The following is a 13,851-nucleotide window of genomic DNA, read 5'->3' on the forward strand; positions in this document are numbered from 1 at the left end:
GTCGGTGTGATACACATGCAGAGCAGGTTAGAGATAATGAAAGTAAGAAAATTTGAAAGTCTCAAAAAAATTATAGTAAAGATCACATTAGCACAAACAAATGGAAATTATTACTTGGTGAAACAGCAAAAAGAGATCGAATATATGGACATAGGCGATATGACAGAAGTATGTAGATATTGTGTGGCTTCAAACTTTTAAGTTGGGGAATCTATCTATCTATCTATCTATCTATCTATCTATCTATCTATCTATCTATCTATCTATCTATCTATCTATCTATCTATCTATCTATCTATCTATCTATCTGCAAGAATTAAAAGATATGTTGTTTGGTGAAAGTGAAATCCACATACGCGAGTGGCAGAGACGCCAAATGGCTGGCGCGTAGCGCAGGCCGGGGGGTTGGTGAGCAAACCAAGCATGGGGTGAAGCCCCCTAGTATTAAATAAAATAAATAAAATACAAAGCAGCACAGGATAAATTCCAGAGGACAGCAATTAGGCCTATTCAGCACCATGGAGAGCTACTGAAATCGAAAAATCTGCGGGATGACCAACTTCAGGACCTTGGAGAGTGACATTGAGTACAGGCTGAAGGAGCCGCTTTACGTTTTAAACAAATGAAGATTAAGAGGAGACAGGATTGGAGTATTTTAAATTGTGAAATGAATAAGGACAATGGAACCCAGTTGTTACTTTAAAATTAGTTCTTCAGCAAGAACACAGAAATGAAAATGGGCACTTATTAACCCTTAAACCGCCGGAACTGGTAGAGTTGGTTCCCAAAGCAATTTGCCAGCACGCCGGAGCTGAGTATATTCGGTGACTTACGTTCATTATAGTCGCTTCACAGAGAAATTTTCCAGCACGCCGGAGCTGATCAGTCCGTGCTGTATATTCGTTGAGCAGCCAACTCATGACCACTGCTGCCCCCCGCAGCACTGCAGACTCACTGTCCCTGGGATTGAACCGCTGCACTAGACGAGCCTGACAGGATCAGCGCTTACCTCTGTGTGCTCGTGTGCAGCCCGTTCAAGTGCAGTTGGCAGGTACTGAATTTCATCAATGGCGTCAGTAGCACCTCCTACATATAATAATAGATTGTTGCAGTAGTTTTTTTTTTTTAGTTTTTACAGTTCATTGGCAGTGTGAAAAATAATCAGGGTAGCAGTAATTGTGATGCTCTTTGCATGAAAAAAATATGTTTTCCATTAAAACTTCACATTTTCTTTGTAAATTGTGACTTTTCCTTAAAAAGTGCAGCAAAAAAGTTTTTAGCATCTGCTGGTGCATTAACCCCCCAGTTGTGTGATGGTTTAACTATTAAGGGTTTGGAACAAACATTAGAACGATCCCCTTTACACAGACAAATGGAATTAGTGAATGAGTGACGTGAGGACTTTCAAAAGTGTTGTAGAAATGAGTTCAATACGATAGGAGAACTTAATGGGCCTGTTCTCATGAAAGTGCTTACTTATAATAGATAGATAGATAGAAAGAATTTGGTATAGTAGGCAGGATAGATAGATAGATAGATAGATAGATAGATAGATAGATAGATAGATAGATAGATAGATAGATAGATAGATAGATAGATAGATAGATAGATAGATAGATAGATAGATAGATAGATAGATATGTCATAGGATGCCATCTTTGAATTTCCTCCTCTGACAGATCTTCCCTGGTCCCCTGTAAGTGGTGAGGGCTAACGACAAATCAGCCACCAAATGGCAAACCACACAAAGCTGGCACATAAAAATGGCCTCTCCTCTGCGGAGAGCTCCAAACTGCCTCTACAACCAACATCCTCATAAGAATTAAATGGTGGCAGCTTCGAGGACTTAAGATGGCGATGGTCAATGCCAAGTATTGCCCAGAATTATGTAAATCTCCCCACGTCCTTAGACTTTGAAGCAGTGGGTATGGATTCTCTGGAGTGATGAATCAAGCTTCACCATCTGGTCGGCTGATGGGCCAGTCTGGGTTGGGCAGATGCCACCTTCCTGACCTTATAGTGCCTGCTCTAAAGTCTGGTGGAGGAAGGACAGTGGCAGGGGTTGATCTTGACCCCTTGGCTCTATTGAAGGGTACAGTTAATGCTTGGGCAGACAATCTTGTGTTCCAGGATGCTGGTTCCACTGGTCCATAAAAGTAAGGAAGGCCTTGAGTGGTCTGTACAGAGTTCTGACTGCATTGCTATGGAACATCTTTGAGATGAAAGGTGAGTCAGGTCTTCTCAGTATCTGACCTCAAAAATCGGTGGCACAAAATCCCACCAACTCAGTCCAAAGGTCATGTGGAAAGAGAGATGTGGGGCCAACTCCACAGTGATGGCCATGACGTCCAACAAGCCTCTGTAGGCCACAAACATTCATCCAGTGAAGTTCTACAGAAGCTAAGACCTCATTTTGTTAATTCTTCTCTTTTTCTGTCTTCCGCAGATCAACTAAGACACATCCTGGCCCCGTAGTGCACTTAAGTGACAGCCCGAGGGACGAGGGGAAGGTAGGTGATGATTTTTCCAGCTTTTGCTCACTCCATGGTGGTGGGTTTGTTAACTACATTATGTTTATGACTGGTAGCAACGGTGGCCACCATTGTTGTGCTTGTTTTTCACGGCCATAAGCCGTGTTGTTGGAAGTCACTGCTCCTGCTGCTCTACCCAGGGTTGCTCAGCCTGGCACTATGCCCTGATTCAACTGAATTCACCATCATCTGCCCATTTACTTAGGTTGGTATCATCTAGAAGGTTTACCATCCTCTGCATGGATTGGAAAAAAAGGAGCAGTTTGCCTCGACAGTGACCCCTGGTGGATGCCATGATTGTAAAATTCCCCTTGCTATTGTGTTCTGGCAGGTGGAACTGGCAGGAAGGGGATAAGAATCAGGAAATGAAGACGCAAGCCAGTCGCCCCGAGCTCATCCATTCTTTGCCCAGGGGTCTTGCCCAGGATCAGTTCACTCATTGGCTACAGTGACACGTCGCATCTTCTGTTTGGCCTTTTGCATAAAGACAGTGGCTTTAGTCCTTATGGCACTTGTCCTTAAATTCCAACTGGTGTCCTCGAGTGACTGAGTCACCATTCAGTTGTAACAATTTTACTATTTCGATACCTTTCAGGACTTTGAAGACCCTGATGCGTCCCCCACACCGTCCCCTCTGCTCCGACTAAACAGGTTTAATCCTCTTAGTCTGTCACAGTAAGACATGTCCTCAAGTCCCATGATGCACTTGGTTGCTCTCCTCATCACGGCTTCATGTGCTGCCATGCCTTTCTTGTACTGTGGTGACCAGGACTGCACACAGCCCTCCAAATGTGGTCCCACCAGGGTGTTATAAAGCTCAACAGTACTTCTCACCATTTTCGTTAATCAACCTGCATGCTTGTCACCCAAACTTTGAGATGTTTAGAAATGGAACTCTGATGAGTGTTGGCTCCTCTAATCCCTATGAGGACACAAAGGTTGATTTCTAATTTGAAATATTTCCCAAGCCACCGTGTATCACAGCCTGTGTGACGTTATTCCTTGATTTGCTGTGCACTGTTAGGGTTGAACATCAGGATTAGCATTTCAAGTGCACCATCTGTTGGAATGTAATTCATGTTGTAGTAAAATGCCTTGCATTTGGCATTCCAACAGATGGTGTATCACAAACATGGGTAATAATAACATTGCAAGGCTTATGACTCTGTGATAAGCCATTGGGTATGTGATTTGTAAAAGCACTGTTAATGTCTGCGATGCACCATCTGTTGGAATGAAAAATACAATGCAAATGTCTCTGTTATTTGCCATTTGGTATGGGATTCAAAAAAACTGCATTAATGTTTGTGAAATGACATCTATTGGAACAAAAAATCCAATGCATATATTTCTGTTATAATCCACTAGATACTAGGACTCTTAAAAACAGTGTTAATGTTTGTGATGCGCCATCTGTTGGAATGACAAATGCAATGCATTTTATTAGTATAAAACTTTGCGATGCCCTGTCTGTTTGAGTGACAGAGACACAGCAAATGGACAGACACACAGAATCACAGACACTTGTCCTTTTACTAAGGTGGAAATATGGTTTGTAGATGGATGGGTATGACTGTAGAAACTATTGATAAATGTTTTGACATGCCAATCAGCATATTCAGACAACTTTATAAAAATGTTAACTTTTATATGCATACTTTACACTTTACACTTGCTGCCACAACACAGAATTGTTTAGAAGTGGAACTATATCCCTAAAAGCAGTGTTAATGTTTGAGATGCACCATCTGTTGGAATGACAAATGCAATACATTTTTATAGCACCTAATGTTTGTGTTGTACAATCTGTTGGAATGACAATTGTAATACATTTTTATTGCTACAAACGTTTGTGTTGCACCATCTGTTGGAATGACAATTGCAATACATTTTTATTGCTACAAATGTTTGTGTGGCACCATCTGTTGCAAAGAGAAAACAAGGCATTTTTATTGCTACAAATATTTTTGTTGCTCCATCTGTTGGAGTGACAAATGCAATACATTTTTATAGTTCCTATTGTTTGTGTTGTACCATCTGTTAGAATGACAATCGCAATACATTTTTATAGCTCCTATTGTTTGTGTTGTACCATCTGTTGGAATGACAATTGTAATACATTTTTATTGCTACAAATGTTTGTGTTGTACCATCTATTGGAATGACAATTGCAATACATGTTATTGCTACAAATGTTTGTGCTCCTCCATCTGTTGGAGTGACAAATGCAATACATTTTTATAGCACCTAATGTTTGTGTTGCACCATCTGTTAGAAAGTCAGAGAAAGAGCAACTGGTTGGACACACAGATACACAGACACTCTGCTTTTGCCAGCTTGGTTTGCAGTTGAGGCCACTTAAATCTGGAGTTGTTGCACTTGTTTGCTCAATGTGGTCACTAGGATTGCATGGTCCAACAGTTCCAGAATCCCAACTGCAAATCCTGATGACTATGCTATTGTAATAAAATAGACAAAAGAACATAAGGGATTGGGGAAACAAAGGCGAGCCTTGTTTAATTGGCAGGTTGAAATGTCAAAGAAAAGAATTCAAACATCTTTAGAGACAGAAGTCTAACCCATTTCATGGAGCTCCTGATCTTGACATGTGTACATGATACAGGATTTTACAAAATGCAGCGCAGTTGTTTTATCCATTTCAATAATCGATAAAAAGTGGGTCAAGCAGCCTGATTGGGGGGCATGGCCCTCTGTGGCTCCACCCACAACAGCAGTTCTGCACTCATAGGCTGCCACACCTGTAGTACTGAGCCTCTTGCAGCTGCAGAACTTTAATTGTCTGCACAAACAGACACACACACACTCACACACACACACATGCACACACACACAAATGACAGTTTTCATGATTCTTTATCTCGCCCTTTTTCTTAGTTAACTATGGTGGTTCCTATGGGAAATAAAAAGACATTTATGTAACATTTCTCAAAGTACAAAGTACACTAGCCGGCCTACAAAGGAGCCATCGCTTTTTCTCCCTCACATTCCATACATTTTAATCAAGAAAGTTTGGCAATAAAGCAGCTCATTTGCATTATAATTATAATCATCAAACAGAAACACCAGGTAACATAAAGCAATTTGGGAGCCGATTTTAGAGACATCCTCTCGGCTTTGTTGCTTTTAATCCCACGGCTTTCAGAGGCGCACTCAGTAACATGTTATCACAGGCAATTTTCATGATGACACATTTCAATGGCAAGCAGACGCCAAAGAAAGAAAGAATTCGGGACAATCCTGTGAAACGGGATATTTTAGGATGGAAGATTAGCTTCTGTTGCAGATATAATTGTCTTTTGTGCTTCTGAATGAAATGGCACTTATGGGTGGACGAAAATATCACAAGTGATGCCTGCCATTGTGTGAGCGACACGTCAGGTCGGCGAGGAGAAAATCAGACAATGACAAAAATGACAATCAGTGAGAGAAATGACGGGTGGGGGGGAGCAAAAAGCCATATAGCGCCTTACCTGTCTATCTATCTATCTATCTATCTATCTATCTATCTATCTATCTATCTATCTATCTATCTATCTATCTATCTATCTATCTATCTATCTATCTATCTATCTATCTATCTATCTATCTATCTATCTATCTATCTAATCCTACCAACTACGCTAATCTATCTATCTATCTATCTATCTATCTATCTATCTATCTATCTATCTATCTATCTATCTATCTATCTATCTATCTATCTATCTATCTATCTATCTATCTATCTATCTATCTATCTAATCCTACCAACTACGCTAATCTATCTATCTATCTATCTATCTATCTATCTATCTATCTATCTATCTATCTATCTATCTAATCCTACCAACTACGCTAATCTATCTATCTATCTATCTATCTATCTATCTATCTATCTATCTATCTATCTATCTATCTATCTATCTATCTATCTATCTATCTATCTATTGAGGTGCGTGGCCAGCTAAATATTCCTGCCATCACCCCCAGGCCGCCAGGTGGAGCTCTCCCAACAGCGTGGACGTTCCCCAAATTCCAGCAGGGCCTCATGGAGTTTGTAGTTTATATGCACAGCCCTGCTGGATACCTTGGTGCCCACCAGGGGTCGCTGTGGGGAGGCTGCCGGACTCTTACTTGCCCTATAACCCGGAGGTGCGTCATGATCACATGACAAGAGGAAACGACATGCTTCCGGGTTGAAGAAAGGAGCTTTTTTTCCGACCCGGAAGCGTTCCTGATCACATGGACAGAAGGGAGAAACACTTCCGGGTCATGGACTATATAAAGGACTCTGGGAAACCAGTACACTGAGCTGAGCTGGGAGGAAGGGTGGCGAAGTGTCTGGGAGTGTGGAGGATTGATTACTGTAGCGTTTATTGATTTATAAGTATTGTGGAGTGGAGGGTGCTTTGTGCACATTATTGTTCCAATAAAAGTAATATTTGGACTTTTACCTGGTGTCTGGAGTCGAGTCAGAGGGTTCAAGAGGACGACAAGGGCCTCAATCTGCGACACTATCTAATCCTACCAATTACGCTGATCTATCTATCTTATAGTGCTTTACCATGCCATCACTCACAGTTGTTATCTCCGCTCCTCCCATTTTATTCCTGAGGTCCAAACACAAAAGATAACATCCTGAGAGATTGTGCCAGGCACTGCCTGGCAGGCTGAGTACCCAATGAGCTGCACCAGCAGTGCCCGGTCCCCTGTCTGATGTTGGGTTGGCATTCGTGTTTTTTGTTCCACTTCTTTATTTTGCCCACATCACCGCCAGCTGGTCTCTCTAAGCCTCAGTGATTTGCCTAATTTGTGATATCACAGACGTCAAGGCCATGGAAGATGGCACTGCAGGTGTTGTGTTTAGAGTGCCGTGCAAGTCCGTGTCCTGCCAGGTGTCACAGATAGCAGTCAGCTGGTCAGGGCAGGCATGTATGTGGACAGCTGCAGGTGTCCCACCACAGACTTTTGTGTTTTAAGTCAGATGGCCTCTGTGCTTCACCAGCATCTCCCCAGGAATGTCCTGCCATTGGCAGCCAAACAGCAGAACTCAGCATTCAGCCATCAGCCTGGCGTTATGAGGACTCATGGGAAGGATATGAGTGCCACATGGCAGATTACTAGTGAAAGTACTTGAACAATAGCCTGAAAATGGAACTAGTCAGAGAAAAACTGAGATGCCTGCCACTGTCACTGCCTAGAGTTGGCTGTTCACTCAAACTAAGTAGCTCAGTGAGGAGGGCTTTGGTCAGAGATGAAGACCAAGAACATAATGGCTACTCCAGAGCTTCACTGCTGAGATGGAAGAATCTGCTGGAAGAAAGAACATCTGTGCAGAACTCCATCAATCAGGTGTTTGTGGTAGACTGTACAGATGGGAGGCACTTAAAGGGCTGTGACAGCACAAGGAGGAAGATTACCTGGTCATTCTGTGAAGTCTGAGGGCACAACTCCAAGGTCTTTGTCTGCACCAGCCCAGGCACTCGCTGCCCACCACCTGCCTAATGCCACCCCTAAGGTGAAGCATGGTGGTGTCAGCATCACGCTAAGGGGGTGCATGGTCAGAATTGAGAGAAGGATGAATACCAGAACAGCAGAGAGGTCCTTGAAGAAGACCTGCTTCAGGGTGCCCAACACCTCAAACTGGGACAACACTTCAACTTTCAGCAAGACAATGACTCTGAAGCATAGAGCCAAGACAACTAGAGTCTGTGTGTCCCTGAGTGTCCCACCCAAAGCCCAAACTAAATGTGTGGAGAGACCTGAAGATGGCAGTTCACTGACACTTCCTATCCAATCTGAAGGGGCTTCAGAGGATCTGCTAGGAAGAATGGCATCAAATCTGCCCAAATCCAGGTGGGCAAAGCTTGTTGAGACTTACCAACGAGACTGACATAACTGGCAAAGGGGCTTCCACAAAGTACTGCATGAATGGTCTGAGAGAGTTCAGTGTTTGATTTTCTAATAAATCTGCAAACTCTCTCTCTCTCTCTTTCTAAAAGCACATTCTCACTCTGTCATTATGGGTCAGTGAGTGTAGATTAATAGGCAAAAACTAGCAAAGTGTATCCATCCATCCATTTTCCAACCCGCTGAATCCGAACACAGGGCCATGGGGGTCTGCTGGAGCCAATCCCAGCCAACACAGGGCACAAGGCAGGAACCAATCCCGGGCAGGGTGCCAACCCACCGCAGGACACACACAAACACACCAAGCACACACCAAGCACACACTAGGGCCAATTTAGTATCGCCAATCCACCTAACCTGCATGTCTTTGGACTGTGGGAGGAAACCGGAGCGCCCGGAGGAAACCCATGCAGACACGGGGAGAACATGCAAACTCCACACAGGGAGGACCTGGGAAGCGAACCCAGGTCCCCAGGTCTCCCAACTGCAAGGCAGCAGCGCTCAAAGTGTATCCATAAAAATAAAATAAAATCCACAACACAATGAGTAAGTAAATAAAAAATATGGTCTGAATCCACTGTGTACTGGAGAGAAGACACTCAACGCTAGGGAAGGTCGATTAGACAAGAGACACGAGACCGGACACTGGACTAGACAGAAGACTAGACACCAGTCACAAGATACAGGAGGCACAAGACTAGATAGACTCCAGATTAGACACAAGATACTGGAATAGACACTCGATGGAAGGCGAGACATTAGAACTGACAAGACAAAAAATACTTGACTAGACACAACACAAGACTAGACTAGACATTAGTCTAGACACTATACTAGAGTAGACATTTGACTACCCACAAGACTAGACTAGAAAAGACGCAAGACCAAGACACTAGGCACTGGACACTAGACTATTCTCCAGCTTAGACATGATTCACAAGGTACTGGAAAAGATTCTCAATGGAAGGTGAGACATTAAAATCAACAAGACAAAGAACACTTGACTAGACACAGCACAAGACTAGACGAGACACTAGTTTAGACTGTAGAGTAGACAATAGACACAAGACTAGACTAGAAAAGACGCTAGACCAAGACACTAGACTAGACAAAAAACACTTGACTACACATAAGACTAGACTAGACTAGATGGTAGACCAAGACACTAGGCACTAGAATAGACTCCAGATTAGACACGAGTCACAAGATACTGGAATAGACACTCGATGGTAGGCGAGACATTAGAACTGACAAGACAAAAAATACTTGAATAGACATAAGACTAGACTAGATATTAGTCTAGACACTGTACTATAGTAGACACTAGACTAGACATAAGACTAGACTAGATATTAGTCTAGACACTGTACTAGAGTAGACACTAGACTAGACATGAGACTAGACTAGATGCTAGTCTAGACACTATACTAGAGTAGATACTAGACTAGACATAAGACTAGACTAGATGTTAGTCTAGACACTATACTAGACACCAGACTAGACATAAGGCTATACTAGATGTTAGTCTAGACACTATATTAGAGTAGACAATAGACTAGACATGAGACTAGACTAGATGTTAGTGTAGACACTGTACTAGAGTATACCAGACATAAGAGTAGACTAGATGTTAGTCTAGACACTATACTAGAATAGACACTAGACTTGACATGAGACTAGACTAGATGTTAGTCTAGACACTGTACTATAGTAGACACTAGACTAGACATAAGACTAGACTAGATATTAGTCTAGACACTGTACAAGAGTAGACACTAGACTAGACATAAGACTAGACTAGATATTAGTCTAGACACTGTACTAGAGTAGACACTAGACTAGACATGAGACTAGACTAGATGTTAGTCTAGACACTATACTAGACACCAGACTAGACATAAGGCTATACTAGATGTTAGTCTAGACACTATATTAGAGTAGACAATAGACTAGACATGAGACTAGACTAGATGTTAGTCTAGACACTGAACTATAGTAACACTAGACTAGACCTAAGACTAGACATTAGTCTAGACATTATACTAGAGTAGACACTAGACATAAGACTAGATGTTAGTCTAGACACTATACTAGACACTGGACTAGACACAAGGCTAGACTAGATGTTAGTGTAGACACTGTACTAGAGTAGACTAGACATAAGACTAGACTAGATGTTAGTCTAGACACTATACTAGAGTAGACACTAGACTAGGCATGAGACTAGACTAGATATTAGTCTAGACACTGTACTAGAGTAGACACTAGACTAGACATGAGACTAGACTAGATGTTAGTCTAGACACTATACTAGACACCAGACTAGACATAAGGCTATACTAGATGTTAGTCTAGACACTATATTAGAGTAGACACTAGACTAGGCATGAGACTAGACTAGATGTTACTCTAGACATTGTACTAGAGTAGACACTAGACTAGACATAAGACTAGACATTAGTCTAGACACTATACTAGAGTAGACACTAGACTAGACATAAGACTAGATGTTAGTCTAGACACTATACTAGAGTAGACACTAGACTAGACATAAGACTAGACTAGGTGTTAGTCTAGACACTATACTAGAGTAGACACTAGACTAGACATAAGACTAGACTAGACACGATTCTAGACCAAGACACTAGGCACTAGACACTAGACTAGTCTCCAGATTAGACATGATTCACAAGGTACTGGAATAGATTCTCGATGGAAGGTGAGACATTAAAATCAACAAGACAAAGAACGCTTGACTAGACACAGCACAAGACTAGACGAGACACTAGTTCAGACTGTAGAGTAGACAGTAGACACAAGACTAGACTAGAAAAGACGATAGACCAAGACGCTAGGCACTAGACACTAGACTAGACAAAAAACACTTGACTACACATATGACTAGACTAGACTCGATGATAGACCAAGACGCTAGGCACTAGAATACAGTAGACTCCAGATTAGACACGAGTCACAAGGTACTAGAATAGATACTTGATGGAAGGTGAGACATTAGAATCGACTAGACAAAGAACACTTAACTAGACACAGCACAAGACTAAACAAGACACTAATCTAAACAGTAGACTAGACACTAGACACAAGACTAGACTCCAGATTAGACGCAAGATACTGGAATAGACACTCAGTGGTCGGCTAGACATTAGAATCGACAAGACAAAGAACACTTGACCAGACATAACACAATACTAGATGAGAAGATAGTCTACACAGTAAACACTATACTACACACTAGATTAGTCTAGACTAGATGCTAGTCTAGACAGGAGAATAGATACTAGACTAAACTAGACTAAAAACACTTGACTAGACACAACACAAGACTTGACTAGACATTAGTCTAGACACTATACTAGAGTAGACCAAAAACACTCGACTGGACATAAGACTAGACTAGACAAGATGCTAGACTGAGACACTAGGCACTAGACACTTGACTAAACACAACACAACACTAGACGAGATGCTTGACTTTGCATTTTGTTTATAAAGTCTCTTAATTATATATCTTTCTCATGTAAGTGTGAATTATCTATTTACTTTTTGTATTCTACTCATCCTTTATTATTCTGCTCTAAATTTAATTTGTTTTTCTTTTGCATGTAACTTCTTCTTTGACATGTTATAAAGCACTTTGAGCGCCAGCCTTGGTATGAAGATGTTGTTTGTAGACACTAGATAAGAAAATACTTAGAAGACAACAGACAATAGACGAGATAGGCACAAGATACCAGACTAGATAGTAGACAACAGATTAGACTAGACCATAGACACTAGACTAGACACAACAAGAAACTAGACTACACACTAGACTAGACAGTACACTAGACACAACACAAGACTAAACTAGACTAGACATTAGACAAGATAGCAGTCTAACTAGACTTGATTCTTGAGTAGACACACAATACTAGACTAAATACTAGATGATAGGCTAGCTGTCAGACTAGGCACAACACAAGACTAAACTAGATGCTAGATTAGACACTGGACTGGACAGTCAGCACAAGGCAACATTCACTAATCTAGACACTGAACTAGATACTAGACCAGGTACTAGACACAAGACTGGACATATTCAGTACTAGACTCCAGAGACTAGACACAAAAATTGACTACACGATAGGCAATAGACTAAGCACAAGACAAGGCAACAGACAGAAGACACCTGACTAGATTCAAAAGGCTAGACTAGACATTAGACACTAGGCACTAGATATTAGACTAGCTTAAACTGTCGACACTGGACTAAACACAACATGAGACTAGACTGGACACAACTTAACACTAGACCAGATGCTGGACTTTTTTTTTCTGTTCACCCTGGACTTTTAATTCTCTTACTTATACCGTATATCTTATATAATGTAAGTGTGCATTATCTATTTATCTTTTGCATTCTATTCATTCTTTATTATTCTTCTCTAAATTTGATGTTTTTGTTTTGCGTGTATCTGGTCAAACGGGCGCTGACGTGGACCACGTGTAGGAAGAGAAGAATTCAAAAAGGAAGACATTGAAATTAACACAAAACAAAAAAAAAGTGAAATTCCACATTGGAGAAAAGCGTGTGGGAGTCTGAAAGCTCACGACGTTTCCTGCTGGATTATTGTGGAGCTTAAATGACAAGAGCACAGTAAGCTGGCGTGGGATGGACACCGTAATGAGAAAACAAACAAACACGTCGAGAAATCGCTTGATGCCCCGGCAACATTTACGGCTCGGCTGTTTCGGTTTATGACAAAAAAGGCGAAAAACATTTGACTGCTAAGAAGACAGCGATATAAGAAAAGGGGCGAGGGAGATCATAAAAAGAAAAGACAACAAAAACAAAACTCATGGAAAACTTCAGAAAAATGGACAAATCCTGAGCCCCGTGACCCCGAATTCAATAAAACGGGTTTGAAAACGTATACGTGATGTACAGCTGGGACTCCGATGGAAACTTGTTAAGACCAAATGCCACACACACGTAACAAGGTTTTTATTTATGCAGAAACATGGAATAAGTGAGCAAGTGGTGGACTTTAGGGACCCCGAAATCTTGACTTGATGTCATTTTTGGGTGAATTGGAAAGACGAGCCTGTTGGGCTAAATGGCCAGGTTTTGATAGGATGAGAGTTTTCATGAAGTGTAACCTCACTTTATGTATCCATGGTGCAGCCTACCCACTTCATAACAGATCCAGAAGGGGGGGGGGGGGGGGGGCACCTGGCCACCATTCATGGGCACTACCATAATGGGCCAGTTTAGATCCAGCCCTTCATGTCTTTGAGATGTGGAAGGAGCACCAGAGAGAACTAACAAAGATCTTGGGAGAACACGCAGCTCTCACCCAGACCAGGAGCTGATCCCAGGTCCTAGTTGCTCTGTGCTAGCAGCTTGATT

The 13,851-nt window shown here is 41.8% G+C and overlaps 1 protein-coding gene across 4 annotated transcripts in view; it reads left to right on the plus strand.

Annotated features, from left to right (window-relative positions):
- stxbp5l (syntaxin binding protein 5L) overlaps window positions 1–13,851 on the plus strand; it is a 553,303-nt gene that overhangs the window by 267,375 nt on the left and 272,077 nt on the right. For all 4 annotated transcript variants that reach the window (XM_051926381.1, XM_051926380.1, XM_051926382.1 and 1 more), the window contains exon 6: window positions 2,447–2,510. In XM_051926381.1, coding sequence (XP_051782341.1) covers window positions 2,447–2,510 — 64 coding nt within the window. The remainder of the gene's footprint in view (window positions 1–2,446; window positions 2,511–13,851) is intronic.

The sequence above is a fragment of the Erpetoichthys calabaricus genome, chromosome 4, assembly GCF_900747795.2.
Source record: "Erpetoichthys calabaricus chromosome 4, fErpCal1.3, whole genome shotgun sequence".
NCBI lineage: Eukaryota > Metazoa > Chordata > Cladistia > Polypteriformes > Polypteridae > Erpetoichthys > Erpetoichthys calabaricus.